This window comes from Panthera tigris, chromosome D4 (assembly GCF_018350195.1).
Source record: "Panthera tigris isolate Pti1 chromosome D4, P.tigris_Pti1_mat1.1, whole genome shotgun sequence".
Taxonomy (NCBI): domain Eukaryota; kingdom Metazoa; phylum Chordata; class Mammalia; order Carnivora; family Felidae; genus Panthera; species Panthera tigris.
In genome coordinates this window covers 83,622,921-83,641,776 of record NC_056672.1, presented here as the reverse complement: position 1 = coordinate 83,641,776, position 18,856 = coordinate 83,622,921, and the positions used below count along the sequence as shown (strand labels likewise).

At 43.3% G+C, this 18,856-nt stretch overlaps 1 protein-coding gene across 9 annotated transcripts in view; it reads left to right on the top strand.

The window, feature by feature from the left end:
• MAPKAP1 (MAPK associated protein 1) overlaps nucleotides 1-18,856 on the top strand; it is a 272,555-nt gene that overhangs the window by 248,749 nt on the left and 4,950 nt on the right. For 8 of the 9 annotated variants that reach the window (XM_042964083.1, XM_042964082.1, XM_042964086.1 and 5 more), the window contains one exon: nucleotides 17,077-17,174. In XM_042964083.1, the coding sequence (XP_042820017.1) occupies nucleotides 17,077-17,174 (98 nt within the window). Of the gene's footprint in view, nucleotides 1-322; nucleotides 569-17,076; nucleotides 17,175-18,856 lie in introns of those variants that run through there. The other variant, XM_042964084.1, reaches the window with a different exon arrangement.

Here is an 18,856-nt window from a genome sequence, read left to right as displayed (position 1 = left end):
ACCGTGCCAGGTCTGCGTTTATCATGAGAAGGTTGTGCAGGTTTCCAGGCTTCAAAGGAAGCAGCCTATCATTAAGAAATCAGATTTAAACCTTAATAAAGTAGCTGTCGTCTTTATAGCTGAAAAGAGCGCTGTATCTCAATTAAGTATAGATAATAGAAAATCTTAAGGAAGCAACATAATAGAGGTAACCTGATTATGTTCTCTTGCAATAGTATAATTTAAAGGAAATCTGATTCTGTTGATGCTGGTGGGGGATTGCTTGTTTGGTTTTTTTTATTGTTGTTTTTTGTTTTTGTTTTGTTTTGTTTGTCCAAAACAGTGTGTGGATACAGGATAGGAACTCTTTGGCATCATGAGTTAACCACAACTGCGAGAGACTGTCAAGCCCTCGTGAATAGAACCTGCTGGATGTTTGAGATGAGACTCAGTTAAGGTTATGAGTTAAATTAGCTGGGCTTATTGGTGACCTCCCGCTTAAATGAATCTTTCTTTTCATAAGTACTTGACAAGATCTGTAAAGTAGTGTATTTAATTTACTAATTAAATTAAAGCTACTGAATAATGATTTGTCCACATTGATTTAGCTTAAATAGAAAAGATCAGCATTGTTGTGATCTTCAGCCACCTTAATGACCAGGCCAGTTAGACACAAAGGCCTCTCGTGTTTTATAGGTCCGAAGTACGTAGGTAAGCCCAGGCTGTAATTGAATTGCCTGCACCGCACCCTGCAGTTGCAGATTCCCTTTGCCTTCTCGTTCCATTGTTACACTGGGGCTTAAGAGAATGTTAACGCGGTAATAGGCACAGGGCCTTCCCCATTATACGTCTTGCTATCGAGCGGTTCTGCATGACTAGTTAAAGAAGATGGCAAGAAGATTAATGAAAGCAAGGCTAATACAGAAGGGGGTACTTTTGCAAGACTTCTACCGAGGAGATATTAGAGCTGAACCAGAGCTTGGCTTTTTTCTTTATCCTGTGACCTTTGAACCTGCCTTACTGTTGAGAGCTGCCAGGGAAGTCGACATTTTGATTGATGTTGGTACACGAGTCAGTCTTTCCCATTGAATTCCACATCTGCACGAAAATAGCTTTTCCAGCAGAATTCATACTGGCCAGAAGTGATAGCCAAATTGATGGCTGAAATGCTTTTATGTAGTTTTCATTTAAACCTAAAGGTATTTGATGGTTTAATTCAGTATCCAGTTTTCATAGATTATAAGCATTCGCTTATATGTCCTTAATGGGTTCATCAACTCATAGTGAAACACCAGTATTGAGACTGTTCAGAGGTTTGCAAACAGAGCTCCAAGCAGGCTTTATGGAGGAGTAAAAGCAGTCATCAAACAAACCTTCACCATCCTTAAAAAAGAAAAATCAGTCTGAGGGCCCAGGTTTTGTACATAAAGTAAAGCATCTCACTGTTTCTGGAAAGCTACAGATGGGGAAGTCTGAAATCTCTCGGTACCCCACCTCAGCCCCAGCTCAGAGGCTCTCCTGATCCACCCAAATGCTGAGTTCCCTGACCTTGCCCTTGGGACACTAGCATTCCTTCGGAAAGGGATTGTTCTGGTCTGCTTGTAAGACGGCCCCGCACAGATACAAACATCTTCATGTGTCCCCACTAATTCTGTGACCTTGCTTGTGGAGCTGCAGGCCTTTAGTGTGTGTGTGTGTGTGTGTGTCTTTGAATGCGCTTGTGTGTGCATCCCCCACCCCCTGTCCCAACAAAGGAGAGAGAACAGGGAGAGTGACAGAAGGATTCGGGTTTTGTTGCTAAAATCCACTTGGGTACACCCCAGTCCATATGTTGAATCCTCTGATCCGCTGATTTCTTTTCTTCCTATTTGACAGGGGTAGTCATGCTAGCAGAGAACAAGCATGCACATGCACACATGCACACACGCGTGTGCACACGCACGCACACGCTGATGTGACAGGCATTGCAGTTCCTATGGCAGGAGATACCCAAGGATTTTGTCATTCTTTAGTTGCTCATGAGAATGAAAGAGAAGTGAGGAGGACGTTAGCCACCCCTGGATGAAAGAGCTGCAGCCCCTGAATGAGTGGGTGGATGGCCTTGACCGCACCGCGTGCTGTAGGCCCCAGTAAGTAAGGCACTGGCCTTTATACTCACACGGACCTGTAGCCCAGGAAGACCACAGGCTGTCCTGAGGCTCTGTTGATTCCCAGGAGGCCCGGGCATTCCAGGCATCAGGTGGATGGGCCATGTAGTGTTTTTACTCTCTGACGAGGGCTTATTTCATAAGTTCCAGATCAAATACGGTAAGTACTGCTAGATTACAGAACACAATGGACTCTAACATAGTAAATGCCCCAGTTATTGAATTGCCTTTTCATAAGAGTACTCTGGAGCACAATCAGGAGCAGGCAGTGCCTCATCCTTTTAACAGATATGTTTCCTAGCCCTATTAAAAGGGGTCTTCATCTATCCTGTCAAAGGGAGTCTGCTGGGGTTTTTTAGTTTAATTACACTATCCAATTAAAACTCCTTGCTGCATTTGGATGCGCCTCTCCTTGGGCCTGAGTGGATATGACATTTACAAGGCTCGCCTTTCAAGCAGACAATAGTGTGATTGATGAGGTGCACGTTCAGTGGAGGAGGCGAGTGCCTGTGGAAGTGCTGCTTAGTGCATTTTGATTTATTTATCATCTCCTTCCAAAACAAGGAAGCTGCTGGGGAGATGGGTTTAGGCAACCAGGGGGACCACCTCCATTTTCCAAGGGTGTGGGAGGGAAGGACCCGAGGTGTGCCAGAGAATAAAGGTGGGGGAAAACTCTTAAGTGTGGGGCCAGCGTGCATCATCTACTGCCAGGCTGTATTCTTAGGTTCTCTGACCCAGTTTGGTTTCCAGTAACCTCAAGCTGTGATCTGCTTTTAAATAGGCCATCACTATACTTCAGGGAATGGTTCTCTGGGGCTGGATAACATTGGCCAGGCCCCTGAGAACTCAGCCAGTGGGAACCAACCCAGCGTGTGTGCCATTGACCTGGTCATTAACTGACACCTGATGTTTGCACTTAAGCGTGCCTGTGTGTGCTCCCATCTGCATCCTTTAGAGATCCAGCAGCTGCTGTCCAGGGGCTAACGTCAGTGCTCAATGACTGTCTAACTCCGTCTGGCACCTTAAGCATTTAAAAGTTGCTTCTAGAATTTGGAATCAGTCAAGAGCAAGTGTGGCCATTCAACAAAGAGATATGGAAGCATAACGGAGAACTTCTCAAGGTTGTAGTGAAAAGGCAAACCCAATGTCTTGTTCTTAACCTACTATTGCAGTTTGCCCTCAGCATATGATAGATGGGACCAGTGTGCTTGTCTCTGTAGTTCCTGGAAAAGAGGTGCTTTGGTACAGTGTGTGGTCTCTGGAAGGTCAACGCTCTACGAATTTAGGAGGCAGGAGATTCTGCTCTGAGCCCCAGACAGGTGATAAGAACAACACGTCTCCCATATTCATTATCGTGTACCACAGTTGCTCATAGGAGCTATTGGGGGCGTGTTTGCTAACTACATAATGTGTAAGATTGTGTTTCTGAGGAAAATTGGCTGGTGCTGAGCTATCCAGTGGGTTTTCATTATCTTCTTTGTAAACTTACTTCGTTTTTTCCCTAGGACTTATTGATGAACAAAGAATATGTTTGTGTCAGTTGGAATATTGATATTTGTTAGAGTAGAAAACAGTTTGGGGTATCAACTTTTTTCCCTCCCGGGAAAAGCCTTCCTTTTGCTATTAAGTTTTTGCTTAGTTGTTGACTCGGGTGTTATGGACCCATAAGAACAAAACAGGTATAATAGGAAATTTGCATACATTTACATTTTCCACTTTCCTATATTTTGATTACCATTTCTTCAGATTTTTTCTTTCTTGATTTTTAACTTCAGAAGAGCTCCTAATTGAGAAGAGGGTAAGGGTAGAGACTGTTCCCTACTGAAAAACTATGTGAAAGATTTCTCAGCTGGATAAATGATAGGAAAAATCTGTTTCCCTTGCCTCCTGCCAAGCTCCAAATTGTGTTTCATAATAAATAAATGGGGTGCTTAGGTTTTAAGTTATTCTCATAGACATGGAAAAAGTAAGCCATTCGTTCATTAAAATCAAAGTATGTATGGCATACAAGATTCCCACAGGCAACTTCCAGGATAGGGTGACTGCTGCCAGATTAGCCTTTCTATCATAAATGACCGGAAAACTGTACAAAATATAAGAAACTGTTTTCAGACACTGGAAAACAGGCAGTACAGGACTATGAGCCCTGGGAGAAGGGAAACAAATGAGGTGAGACTTACTATCACTTCAGCTTTCTTCAGGGTTTCCCAAGGAGAGTATAACAGGCTCACCAAGCTTGGAGACAGAAATCGGAGTTGGAGGAGGCTGAAATTTACAATAAATTAAATGTGGACAGGAGGAAGCTACATTGAGAAAAAGATCCAGAAAGACACCTTGGAATCTTTTGTTGTATACGAAGCTGTGCGTGCCTGTGGTGGGACCTCACAAGCCTGGTAAAGCACGACCACTGGGCGTTACCATCTGGAGTTCTGACCAACGAGAGGGGAGCTTCCAGGACTTGTAGCTTACAGGACTTGTAGCAGTGACTCCAGAAAGACCATGGCTTAGGAGTAAGGCTAAACTACCCCTAGATTAAAGACTGCTCTAATCCTTGCCTAATAAAGCTTTTTTTTTTTTTTTAGTTTTTATTTTAATTTTAGTAAGTTAACACAGTGTTATATTAGTTTCACGTGTACAATATTTAGTGATTGCCCAATAAAGCTTTAAAACGAGTCCTAAAAGGGTGAAGATGATCCACAAGTAAATTAACTAGCTGCTAGAATAAAATCCGGTATTCTCTAAAGGATGATGACAGAATGCAAAAAACCCACAATGTAATGTTTATAGTGTCCAGCATTCAATAAAAAATTACTAGATATGCAAAGAAGCAGGAAAATGTGTCCTATAACCAGGAGAAAAGTCAATCAATAGAAACAGCAAGAAGTGGCAGGGATCACAGAACTAGCAAGTGAGCACTTTAAAATAGAGTACTTTAAAACAGCTATTAGAAATGTGTTTAAAGATTTAAAGAAAAACAAGAACTCAAAAAGAAATGTAAACTACTTAAAAAGAACCTAATGAAAATTCTAGAGCTGAGAAATACAATACCTGAGTCAAAACTGATGCAGTTAGATTAGGAAATTTGCTTAAAAGGTCCGTGTGTTAGTTGTCTATTGCCGTATAACAAATTGCCCGAAAACTTGGTGGCTTAAAACAGCAAGAACATGTATTACCTCGCAGGGTTGTGGTCAGGAATCCGGCACAGCTTAGCTGAGTCCTATTGCTAAGAGTCTCTCACAAGGTTGTAGTCAAGGTGTCAACCAGGGCCACAATCCTCTTAAGATTCAGTTGGGGCAGGATCTGCATCCAAGCTCACTGAGCAGTTGCTGGCAGAGTTCATTTCTCTGTGAACACCTTCAGTTCCTTGCCACACGGTACTCTCCGTAGAGGAGCTCACAAGATGGCAGCTGGCTTCATCAAAATAACTAAGAACACAAGAGTACTACTAGCAAGGAAGAAGTCACAATCATTTACAACCTAATCTTAGAAGTGGCTTAGCAATACACTTTTGCTTAAAAAAAAAAAAAAAAAAGGAAATACACTTTTGTTGTATCTTACTCATCAGAAGTAAGTCACACGGTCTAGCCCGCACACAAGACAAGGAGACGACACGATATGAAATGCAGGAGACAGGATCATTGGGGGCCATTTCAGAATCTGCCTCCCACAATCAGTAAACTTTAAGACAGGACAATAAAACTATTCAGCCTGGAACATGAAGACCAAAAATTGATGAGAAGAACAAACTATGGGATAATATCAAGTGTTCCAACATATAGGTAATTTAGGTCTCGGGAATGAAAGGCAAAACTATTCCAGATTTGATTTAAAATATCATCCACCAATCTTGGAAGACCAGTGAAGGCCACACAGGATAAATACAGAGAAAACCGCATCAAGGCACATCATAATCCAATTGCTGAAAACCAGTGATAAAGAGAAAAATTTTAAGAGCAGCCAGAGAAACCAAGAATGATTGCTGACTTCTCATCAGAACTAATGCAATTCAGAAGACAATGGAGTGACATCTTTTAAAGTGCTAAAAGAAAACCTGTCAATCTAGAATTCTATCTATATTCAGTGAAAGGATCCTTCAGAAATAAAGGTGAAATAAAGACATTTTCAGACACTCAAAAGATGAAGGAATGTGTTGCTGTTAAGCCTTTCCTGCAAGAAAGGTTAAGGCTGGAGTGGGGGAAAATGCCAGATAAAAACTCAGATCTACACAAGTTGCCCTCAGAATGTCATTATTAGCAACTGCATGGAATGAGCCAAGAAAAAGGAAATAAACAAGAGAGACCTGTTTGAGCAGGGATTGGCAAACTATGGCCCAAAGGTAAATCCAGCCTACCACTTGTGAGCTAAGCATGGTTTTTATAGGTGAACATTTGCAATTGATTTGATGATAGGGAATACTGACGTTGAATTTCCATTTAAGGAAAGTTATTCACCACCCTCAAAAAGTTCTATCCTTCTCTTTGGTAGACTGTATTACACCCCCCAAAAATTTGATTTGATCATTATATTTGATCATTATATTTCACATTTTGACAATAAGAAACAAATTTGGAAATTTTTTTCCTCATTAAGTATCTACAGAATATCCTTAATTTTGCCTCTTGGCCTGAAAAACCTAAAATATTTACTATTTCCTTTTCAGGTAAAGTTTGCTGGTCTTAGAGAATGGAAGTAAAAAACAGAGGGAAACTACCATGTAAAGGCAGTGTCCCCATGTACTTTATATATAAAGCACTATTTAATTTGTATAACAGCTCTATGAGGTTTTATATACATTTATTATATAATTCGAGCTGATTTTATCCTAGCATCAACACTGTGAAGCTGATATTATTCCCATTTTATAATACTGAGGAAACTGGGGCTCAGAGAATTTATTTAACTTCTCCAAAGTTATATACAGTTGACCCTTGAACAACATGGGGCATTAGGGGCACTGACCCCCACGTAGTCAAAAATCTATGTATAGCTTTTAACTCCCCCATAACTTAACTACTAATAGCTTACAGTTGACCAGAAGTGTTACCGATAACATAAACAGTCCATCAACACATTTTGTATGTTGTATGTATTATATACTGTATTCTCGCAATAAAGTAAGCTAGAGAAAAGAAAATGTTAAGAAAATCACAAGGATTGCTTGTGAAAATAGCATTTATAATACTGTACTGTATTTGTTGATACCATAAGTGTATAGATTCACTGAAAAAACTCTAGCCATAAGTGAACCTACACAGTTCAAACCCACGCTGTTGAGTGGTCAACTGTACAAATAGTAATAGAGGTTTATATTCTTCTCTCTGCCACTGACACAAAGCCAAGGCACCTAAACTTCTGGGCTGCTTTCGTGGAAGGGTATATCCGTAGCCCCAACTCAGACCCTATATAAAGTCTTATTTTTTAGCACATTTCAACCATGCTTGATTTTATGGGTTTTATTCCTAAAGAATATTAAATGCAGAAAATTGGAAGAGGAGGAGAAAGAATGACAACTTAATGAAGACCGTGGGAAGTGAAAACTTACAAGAGTTGACCAAAAATGAAACAAAAGAAAAACTATTAAAAAGCAGTCCAAAAACTCAGTAAGCAGAGTAGTATGGCAGCATGCTACTATTTTGTGCCAGACTTAGAGCCTTTTGAATCCTGAAAAAATCATAATATTCCATACCTATAAAGATGAACATAACACAGGAATTTATTTTCCCTATACTCTAATACAGAAGGAAATTTTGTAATGTGGAATTTTAATGCTAAAAATTAGAAAAGGTTTTTTTTGCACAAAGGTCACCCTAGCTGTCTGCTCTAAGGATCCTGGATAGAAGGTATTTCATGTGTTTGTTATAATTTAGCTCCCAAGAGTACTTGGAAACTCAGACTTGTTGCAAACTGTGGAAGAAAGCCCAGATACAAAACTTGTTTCTTGCCTATCTACCTTTCTAAAAGCTAAAGGGTAAAACTCAGCCAGTACTTGATTACTGAAATGCCATATATTTTGTTAGAACAACTTGCACATGAAGAATCCAAAGACTCCATAAACCATTGTTGTGAATTCATTTCCTAACGTACACAAAGGCATTTCTGTTGCATGTGGGAGTAGAATACTTGTTTCAAGGAAAACATTCATACGGTTGTTTGAGTTGCAAGCTGAACTAGCCATTGATCTCACGGAACACCATCTTTTCATGAAAGAAAGACTGACAAACCATGCTTATTCAAATTTGAGTATTTAGCAGACATTTTCCTGAAAATGAAGGAGAGAGGCCCTTCACTTCAAAGAAAGTAAGTGATAATATTTTATTGCAATGATGAAATTCGAGATTTCAGGTGACAATTTCTGACAAAATTCAGAATTTTGGGAAACTTGTATCTGTCACTGGGCTTCGTTTCTCAGAGCTTAAAGACTTTTCTGATGGGATCAGTGGTGAATGTGAAAAACTGGAATTTTCTTGTGATATTTTTTGTATAATGAAACATGTCAACATTTGGAAGACCTGCATAACTCCATGAACCAGTATTTTCCAGAAAGTGCCAGACCAAAAACCAAAGTGTCAGACAGACCAGTGGATTTTAATGTAAGAGAATACAGGCTTATTAATGTGGTTTTAAATTCCACATTGCGGCCACTCTAAGAAACTACCATTTATCAAATTTGGTATAGTATCAAAGAAGAATATTTGCAAAGAAGAATATTAAAATATTGCAAAAAAGAATATTTTTATATTTTCCAAAAACATTGTGTGAGGCTGGCTTTTTTTCACATGCTTCAACCAAAACAGTATATGACAGCAGACAAAATGCAGGAGCAGATAGGATAATCCCACTGTTTTCTGTTAATATTAAAGAGACTTCAAAACTATAAACTAATGCCACTCATTAGAGTTTTTTTGTTTGGGGAAACACCAGGGTTTTTGCATTTAAGAAAAATACATTGTTTATATTAACTTGTAATGGGTTTGTTATTTTTAATGAATTAAATATTTTTTAAATTTCTTGGTTTGAATTTCAAATGTGATAAATATCGATGTAATTCACACAAACAAAGCTTTTTGGGTTCCTCGATAATGTTTATGACGTAAAGGGATTCTGAGACCAAAGTTTGAGAACTGCCGATCTAGGGTCTTGAAAATCATCTTAAGTTTGGACTTCACTGTAAGGACAACAGGAAATGGAGCTGCGCAGTGTTTTAGGGCCGTTATGTGTGTTACAAAAGGATGACTCCTGTGGCTGGGTGTTTGAATCTGAAGAAGACATGATCGAAAGTACAAAAACCAGAGAGGAGGCAACTGATGGTCAGGACCTGGGTGAAGACTGATGACCACAGGATGGAAGGGGGTGGAAGGTGACTATGTGAGAGAGCTATTTAGGAGACCGGATGCCTGGAACAGTTTTTGGTTTAAAGGGAAATGTTGACATTGATTCAGGACATGCTGCACTGTAGGCCATGGGAAGGTGACAGCTCTCCTCACCAGCTGACTCTGAAACTCTGGAGAAAAGTCTAGGTCATATTTCTGCTTCAAGGTCATCAACATGAGTAGTAATTAAAACCTAAGGAGCAAACCTGAAAGAGGAGGAATGCAGTCAGAAGGAACGAGGGTCAAGCATAGGACTGGGAAGACTACCATTTAAAGGACAGGTGAAGGACAAGATCACAAAATAAGAATGAAGAAGATTGGCTGGAGAAGGCTACTGAGGAATCTGCTGACTGTGGTTCCGTGGAAGCCCAGGGAAGAGAGGAGTTCAGGGAGAAGTATCAAATACAGCTGAGAAGCCAAGCAAGCTAAAAGCTGAGAAGTATCTACTGGACCTCTCAACATAAAGGTCACAGTGACCTTAGCAAGAGTGTTTTCAATAAATTAGAGGAAGGAGGGGAATCACATTGCCATGGGAGTTTTTATAATCAGAGAGCTTTAATTATGTTTATAGGAAGGAGCCAAAGAGAGAGAAGGTTTGAAAGATGCAGGCAGAAGTGTAAGTAGGTCAGACAAGATCCCTGCTCTAGAGGTCAAAGAGGTCATTATAGTCCCTGGTCCTCTGCCACTGTAGGAGTGCTGGGGAAGAGGCACCAGCCTTTGCCAGTTGAATTACATTGACCTGAAGTTCCCACAAGCAGCTCAGAACTGCTGCTTACAGTGGAGCCTGGATCCAGAAGGGGTTTGCACCCAGAAACCAAAGAATCCCAGCCCATCCTTTCCCCCAGGACCTATAGAAAGGTACAGCTTTACCTAAAAGAACAGTGTGTTCCCATTTGTTTCTCCCCAAGAAATCCAGTAAGAGCTTCCTACTTCCTTCCAGGTCGGATGAACCAGAAACGAGCAGACCCTGGAAACCCAGTTTTAAAAAGTATCCATGCTGCAGCAGCTGTTATAATTTATAAATGTTTGTCTTCCTTCTCTGGGTCCACAGGTGGGGAGAATAAATTTTGGCTAGGATGCACTGATTTGCAAGGAGGCCTTTTAGAATTATAAAGACAGCAAGGGGTTGGGACCCCACCCCGTAGATGTTTGAATGCTATTTCTGCCACTTACATATTGGATAATCTTGGGCAATACAAATTACAAATGCCTAAAACTCAGTTTCCTCAAAAACAATCCAATTCAAAAGTGAGCTAAGAACTCGAATAGACATTTCTCCAAAGAAGGTATACAGATGGCCAATAAGCACATGAAAAGATGTTTAACATCACTAGTCACTACCCATTGGGATGGCCGATATTAAAGAAAAAAAGAAAAGAACAAATGTGAGGATGTGGAGAAATTAGAACCTTTGTGCAATCCTGGGGGGAATGTAAAATGGTGCAGCACAAAACAGTTTGGCTCAGAAAGTTGAACACAGACTTACCATATGATCCACCAGTCCCACTTCTATGTATAGACCCAGAAGAATTGAAAGCAGAGGCTCAAATAGATACACATCAGTGTTCATCGCAGTACTATTCACAGTAGCTGAAGGGTAGAAACAATGCGAATGTCCCATCTCCAGGTAAATGGAGAAAAATGTGGTGTGTACATAAACTGGAATATTACTCAGCCTTGAAAAGAATGAAACTCTGATACATGGTACACAACATGGATGAACCTTGAAAAGTGCTAAATAAGCCAAACCAAAAGGACAAACACTATGATTCCCCTGCTCTGTGTCACCTAGAATAAGCAATCTCTTAAGATGCGGAAAGTGGAATAGAGAATAGAGGTTACCAGGAGATGGTGAGAAGGGAGAAAGGATGTTACTATTTAGTAAGTACAGTGTGTCTGTTGGGGATGATGAAAAATTTCTGGAAATGGATAGTGGTGGTTGCAGAACATTGCAAATGTACTTAATACAATTTAATTTTACATTTAAAAGTGGTTGAATGGTAAATTTTACCACAATTTAAAAAAGAAACTGTCTCCTTCTGAGTAAAATTAGAATTATCTATCCTCTTAAAAAAAAAAAAATCCATGCCTGATGTAAAGGAATGGAGAAAGAATCCAAATCCTCAATGTTTTGTTTATAATACTGGCAATTTTATAAGTATCTTAAATGCCCATGAGAGAGAGCATGAACCCTGATACACATCTACCTGTGGCAATAAAATGCAGCTATTGAAAAACATGGTTGTAGAGACAATGTAGCAACAGGGAAAGGGTTATGGTAAAATGTTAACTAAAAAATAAAAAAAAAAATTTAAAAAGGTCCCAAATTGTGGGATCCTGTCAGATTACAGCTATGTGAAAACAGACATGTGGGAATGATAAAAAAAAAAAAAAAAAAAAAAGACCATAGAAATCACGCTGGGTATTGGTATTAGTGGGGGGCAGAGTGTGGAGGTTTTTCCTCTCTTCTAAATTTTTAGTAGTTTTTTTTTATATGTAATCTATTGTCAAATTGGTTTCCATACAGCACCCAGTGCTCATCCCAACAGGTGCCCTCAATGCCAATCACCCTAAATTTTTAATAGTTTTAAAATACATTGTATATGTTTTTAATTGAAAAGGAGAAGAAGGAATGTTTGTTTTTGGCTTTCCTGACCATTGGTGACACCTGGGGTGTTTTACACAAAGGTGGACTGCAGGCTCGGATTGAAAAGGCAGCTCTGCCCAGTTATTGCCAACCACAGTCCATGCCAGCAGGTTATGTTAGAAGGGGGCTCCTTTCAAATAGTAATCTCCATCCCATTTGCAGAGGAAATCTGGGAGCGCTTCTAGCAAACTATAGAAGCTCCTGTCCCTCTGCCCTTACACCGACCTTCGTGTGACATCAGCTTTTTGGGAATGATTTCTGGTCATTACCCTCTGAACGACCAGAGGAACCTGTTTTTCTGGCACCGCCTCTTGTTTAAGTTAAAATTCATAACACAGAAGGGAAATTAGAGCACGAAATCTCCAGCGTTTCCACTTCTGACATTTGTGCTGCTAATTAGTTTCTGTTTGGCGTTCCATTCCATCTTCTCTGTTTTACTTGAGAAAAAATGTATAATGTAAATACATTTTTACATATCCAGATTTCCCTTTCAGTGTTCAGAAGCATGTGTATAGTTCCAGTGTCTGCCCTGAGCATGTGACCATAGCTTAGGTGCCCATTTTATGCCCCATTATATTTCATTTTCTTTCTACAACACTAAAAGCAAATCTCAGAGGCGGCCCAATTAAAAACACAGTCTTCAAAATAATGAGGATTTTCTCTTCAGATATCGATTCCATCACATTTGTAAGAACAGTCGCCACCGCCCACGGAGCCCCACTATATCCGGGCGCCACACGAGATGCCTCGGGGCAGACCTGGGCACCTGGAGGGATGGTGCCTTGCCCCGGTCCTGCCGCTGGAACTCCCTCGCCCGTCTGAATCCAGAGCTCACACTTTCCCCTCTGTGTCCCAGGCTTTTTGTCATGCCTTAGTTTCCAACCAGAATTTAGCAATCCAAGCAAAATAATTCAGACTGATTAAAGTATTAGATTTTGCATTTTCTTTTCAATCATGCTGATAGATAATTTTTTCTCAGCTGACATTTTTACAAAGACTGTTTGCCCCTCTGGCTTACCACCCCCCCCACCCCCCCCCACCCCCGCCCCATGAAAGCGGATGCTCTTTGAGTGTTCAAGGATGTAGATGACCTACCCAGCTCAGATTCCCACCAACATCCCAGGACAGATGTCCCGGTAGGCTGCAGCTCAGGAGGTCATCCGCCCCCTTCCTCCCTTACCTAAGGTGAGCCTGGAGGTGCCTGAGGCTGATAAAGATTTGATAACAGACTTTTCTTATTCTGTTTTTAATTGAACACCTGTTCAATTGGTATTGAAATGCCAGTGATTCCTTCTTCCCTTCTGCCTCTGGTGGAAATTTACCATGTAGTATGTATAACTCGTGTCTATTGATGGATTTGTTTCCAGCAAGAGGTCAACGAACTTGTTATACCTTAATATATAGGTTTTGGACTCCAAGAAATTACACAAGTGTGAATCCTGCTTATTAACTGTTACTCTGTCATAAAACAATCCCCAAATCCTGCCAGTGTTATCTTCTCTACAGTTCTCAAGTGAGTCCCTTTCTCGGCATCCTTTTTGCCCCCTGTGCAGCTCAAAACCGCATACACTCCTACCTGGGTGACTGGCTGCTGGTCTCCCTGCCTCCTGGCCCTGGGAGCCAGGGTGAACACCCAAAAGCACAGTTTGACCATTTACTTCACTGCCCAGCTTTGCAGCCCACTAGGGGCTCCCTGAGCTGGCCAGTCCAGCATTTCCAGCACTTGGTGTCTGCTGTGTGTCATCTCCTGCCTGCCCCGCTGCTCGTGAGCTTGCTCGGGTCTCCCGGAGGTGTACTGCCTCTGGCCCCCGTACCTCTGTCCTGACCCCGGTGCTTCTTTCCCCACCCCTGCCTTTACCCAGCCGACTCCCCATCTTCCTTTAAGACTGCTCCAGTATCCGCTCCTCCAAGAAACTCTGATGACCCTTCCCTGCCTGGGCCACCCACCTCCATCTGGGGTCTCCACAGCAGCAACCTGCACCCAGCACCCTCTTGGCGCTCATTATTCTCGGCTCTCTGTTCATTCCTCTGGCTCTTGCACAAGTCTGTGCTGCTGGCAGGTCCTGAACTGAGTAAAACCGGCCACCAAACAAAACAGTCCTCACAGCAAAAACTCTCACTTGGATTGAGCTGACCCCATAGCCCATGGCTCCGGTATAAGTGAAACCATGGCTGCTGATTTTAACCTGAGCTTATACACTAGAGCTGTCCCTCAGGATTTCTCCCACAGAGTAAGAAGGGGCTGTGCTGTCACTGTCTCCCCACACCTCATCCCGGTTATTAACATCTGTGGCTCTGTAATAATCATAAAAGGGCTGATTCGTTGAAATTCAAATACAAGTACTCTAGATAACATTCTCAGTGTTCTCTTCTCTCTGTGATGTGAATGCTTTCCCTGGAAAGGACAAATAAATCAGAGGCTTCAGAGAGGCGGTGAGTGGCGGACTCTTCATCATTCCTGTCGGTTTCACTTTTCCTTGGAGCTCTGGAATGAGCACCGGGAACAAGCAGGGAACGCACGCAGCCCCCCAGTACAGCAAAATACAGATGTTAGTGTGCTTGTGTTCACCTGGCCCAAATACGCAGCCTTTCAGGAGACTTGGGATGTTTTCTTTTTGTTTTTCATGTGACCGTTGTACAGATGAGCTGCAGACCTCCCCTCTATCAGCCCGCAGTCGATACGCTCCACAGGCAGTGTGATCCCAAGAGGACAGGGTCCGGGTTTCTAGAGGCTCCCGCAGGCCGGTGCAGACTGCATATCACATATTGCCATGTATAGATTTGGCTCTCCCTAAACAGTGCAGAAAAGGTTTTTATAGCGTTTCAGTTTTGGGGCAAAACATGGTCTAGCATCTTGAGGTTTGGTTTGGTTTTGCCAGTGATGAGTGGGAGCAGGTGGTGTAGACCGTCCATGAGATCCCTTATCAAAGTGGTCAGTGAACCCTGAAGCTTCAGGTCTACAGGCCTCCCCAAGACCTTCTGGTCCTTTTTAGCCCCAGGCCCTGGTGTCTGTGTCTGTCATGGCCAGGTGTCAGCGGTAAGGCCTCCTGGAGGGCGTGTCTCTGTTTGTCCTTCACAGCCCTGTGACCTTCATGGATGTCCCTACTTGATCACAGCGTGGCCAACGGTTAACTGCATTGTTCTTCCACACAGTGATATCACCATCAAGACTACTCTTCCAAAGCAGGTCCTGTGAAGATAAAGAAACACACACCATACATACAGATACATCTTTTTATGTGAGATTCACTTTCTTATCAGAAACAAGTCATTTACATATTAACGGAATGATTAGCTTCTGGCTAGGAATTCTAACATTTTAGTACCATGATTTAGAATCAGGCTAAATTTGTCAAGTGACCGAAAGTGAGGTTTTTCAGAAATTATTAGCTAATTTTTTTCAATATAGAATTTATAGTCACAATTAGTATATCATAATGATGTTTCCAGGATAAAATACCAGCAGCTCAACTTTCCTGGCCACAAATGTACAACATATATCAGTTTATTTTTGGAGATCTGAAGAATTAGCTACTGTAAATAAAGTCCCCAAGAAGATTTCTCCGGGAAAGAAGTGAACTTACAGTAATATGGGTGATATATTATTAATTAATAACTATGACCAGGGCTGTTTCAATTAAAAGCAAAACGGATGAGAAGGCCTATTAGAAAGGATATGCTTAATCTCACCAGCACTGAGGTCTACAGAGCAGACCAGGGAAGGTTGTTTCTGAGGCTGTCTGCAGGAGGAGGTCGCCGGCCGCTCCTGAGTCTGGGAACTTTGCTGAGCGCTGACTGCATGTCTCTCGGAAGCAATGCTCATTGGGTTGCCAGTAATGGAAACCGACTTCAAAATAGCTTAAGGAGCAAGAGGACTTTCTTAGAGTGCCACAGGGTCTCCCACAACTCAAGGACAGCACGTGCTGATGGGCCAGGGAGGGCTTCACTTGGGACTGAAACAGGCTGGCATCTCTATTTAGAGGAGGGAATGTGGCACATCTGGCCCGAAGGACAGGCACATCACCCCTGTCTGCAGGTGTCATGGACGATATAGGCCGCATGTATTATAGGAGGCCTGCATGAGAAGGGTATCTAGGAGTATAGCTAAGAAGATTCGCCCCAGGAGGGAGCAGGTGAGCCGTGTGACCCAGGGTCAGCAGGTCTTTTCCGGACTGGTCAGTGAGAGACGATGCCCCAGGCCTTGGCTGGTGGGCGTGTGCAGTGCCACGGGGCTGGCCTGTGCACAGGAGGACAGCATGAGGGGAGGCTGGACAGGAAGCAGTCCCAGAAATGACAAGGTTATCCTGAAGGTGGTAGGAAAGGAGCGTGCAGGAACTTGATTTTGGGGAAGAGTTGTGTGTTCAGAGGGTCTGGCCCCCCAAGGTCAGACAGCTGGGTGAAGTGCCGTCCTTCTAGGATCGAAGTGACCAGAGGTCCAGGAGCAGCTTCCACTCAGGGTCGCAAGACCAGGACTGCCCTTCCCTGCTGTAGCCAGAGCCACAGAAAAGCCTTGCGATGGCATTGCCGGCAGCCTCTGTCCTTCCTGTTGCTCGTTTGGCTTTAAGCACAGTTTTATTTTCACGGTAATCGTTTGGGGTTAACTGGTCGTGTACCTTAGAACTGCCACCTTTTCCATGTACTCACCGTATAGACATAGTTCTGCACAGCCTTCCTAATGTGGCATGCCCTGAACACGCTCCAGAGTGGAAGGAGACCTAACTAGCCATTTGATTTCTTTTTTTTTTTTTTACCTGTCCATTTTCTCCCCAGCCTGTGATGAGAAAAATGAACTGCTCCTGGGAGCATTCGGCCTCACCGCCTCCCCTTGCTCTTGCTTGAACTGGAATACAAGGGGAGAATATGTGAGGGCCTCCCCAAAGAGAAGTCGCCAGAACCCCCTCATTGCCTTTTCTCTCTCTCTCTCTCTCTCCAGGTCATGCAATATTTAAACTCACGTATCTAAGCAATCATGACTATAAACACCTCTACTTTGAATCTGACGCTGCTACCGTCAACGAAATCGTACTCAAGGTGAGTGTTCCTCCTCGGCCCGTGTGCGGGGTGGGCTTCTGCACGGCCGGTTCTCAGGCCAGCGGCAGCCCCCTCCTCCCCGCACTGGACAGGGCTCCACACCCGCTTCAGCCAAAGCGGAGCCCCTGGGGCTTCCTCCTCCAGTAATCCTGCTTCTTCGCGTATTTATCCTTTTTATGCACCATTTTTCTCCTCCCATCCATTGTCGGGAGCTCCTTGAGGCTCCAGGAACGGGCTCCAAGGAGACTGTTGTTCTTGTGTGGAGACACTTAATGTATTCAAGGTAATTTTAGCAACCTGTCATAAACATGTTCAACTTGACGGTACAATCGTATGTTACTGGACCTCAGCCGTGCCCACTGAGCACTTTCTGTGTGCCAGGCTAGCATTCAGGATGCTGCGGTGACGGACCCGGCCCTGCCCCCAGAAAGCTCTTCCTCTGTCAGAGCAGACACACGTTAAACATTAGATTACACAGATTGTTAAACAGTCACAAAGGTACCACGTGGATGTGGAAAAGGTAAACTGACAGGGGTAGAGGGGACGGGTGGAGAGCTGAACCCTGACGGCTAGATGAAAGGCACAGATTTTACCAGGTGGGGAGAGAGAAAACGCATCTCCGGGAGCAGCCTGTGAAGGGCGGAGAAGCAGGGCAAGCGTGTGAGGCTGGGGGGTGGCACCCAGGCCCATATGGCTGGAGCAGAGCGGGGCAGAAAGGTCAGGTCACGCAGAACCTTGCAAAATGGAGACGGGCTGAGAAGAGCTCCCCTGGGGTCTTGGGAGGGCTGGGGTAGGGCCCGAGACAGTGCATCTCTAAGAGGTTCCCAGGTCCTGCCCAGGCCGTTGGTCTGTGCACCACACTCTGAGTCGCCCTGGACTAGTGGTTTTCAGACTTCTCGAAACCAAAAGTGCTTTCTTCAAGCCAAATCTTCCACAGACGGAACAGATAGCAACAACAGAGCTGCTTAGTTCGGGGAGCAGGGCTTACAGCCAGAGGGTGACTCTGGTAACTCTGTGTGACTCTGGCTGGTCACATCACCTCTCAGGGCCTCAGTCTGTCTGCCTGTAAAATGGAGATAATGGTAGGTACCCTGCCCCACGGCAGCAAAGGGCTCCTGGAACAGGGGTCGAATGAGGTCGTGTAAACCTACCTAAGTCAGTGTTCATTCTCCTCTTGAGAGTGGAAGCCGTCGAGTAATAATAATAAAAGTAGCTAAGCTGTACTTGAGGGCTTGCAGAATACAGGACCTGAGCTAAGCACTATCTACCTTCTTTCACAGAATCTCCATGGTTCTGCAAGACAGTACTGTAAAAATCTTTCCCACTTCATCCCATTTCCTAGATGAAAACTGAGACTCAGAAACAGATCTTAGCCAGGGCCATGAATGGCAGAACTGGACCTGACCGCAGGTTTGGCAGCTTCCAGAACTTGGGCTCCTAACCCCCCGGATGTGTGCACCCTTGAGGAGTTGAAGGAGAGGTTTCCATGAAATGGCATTGTTTTGCAGAGCCATTTCGAGGCCACGTCCTCATGGCTGCCAAACATTTCCAAAAGTAGTAGATGGACATGGAAGGATAAAGCTGGTGGGGGGGACAGTCGGGACCAGGGCCCACCTTGGACCAGGTGGTGGGGACACGGGGCGTGCTGCGGTGCCTGAAACCAGCAAGCTAATAGTTAACTT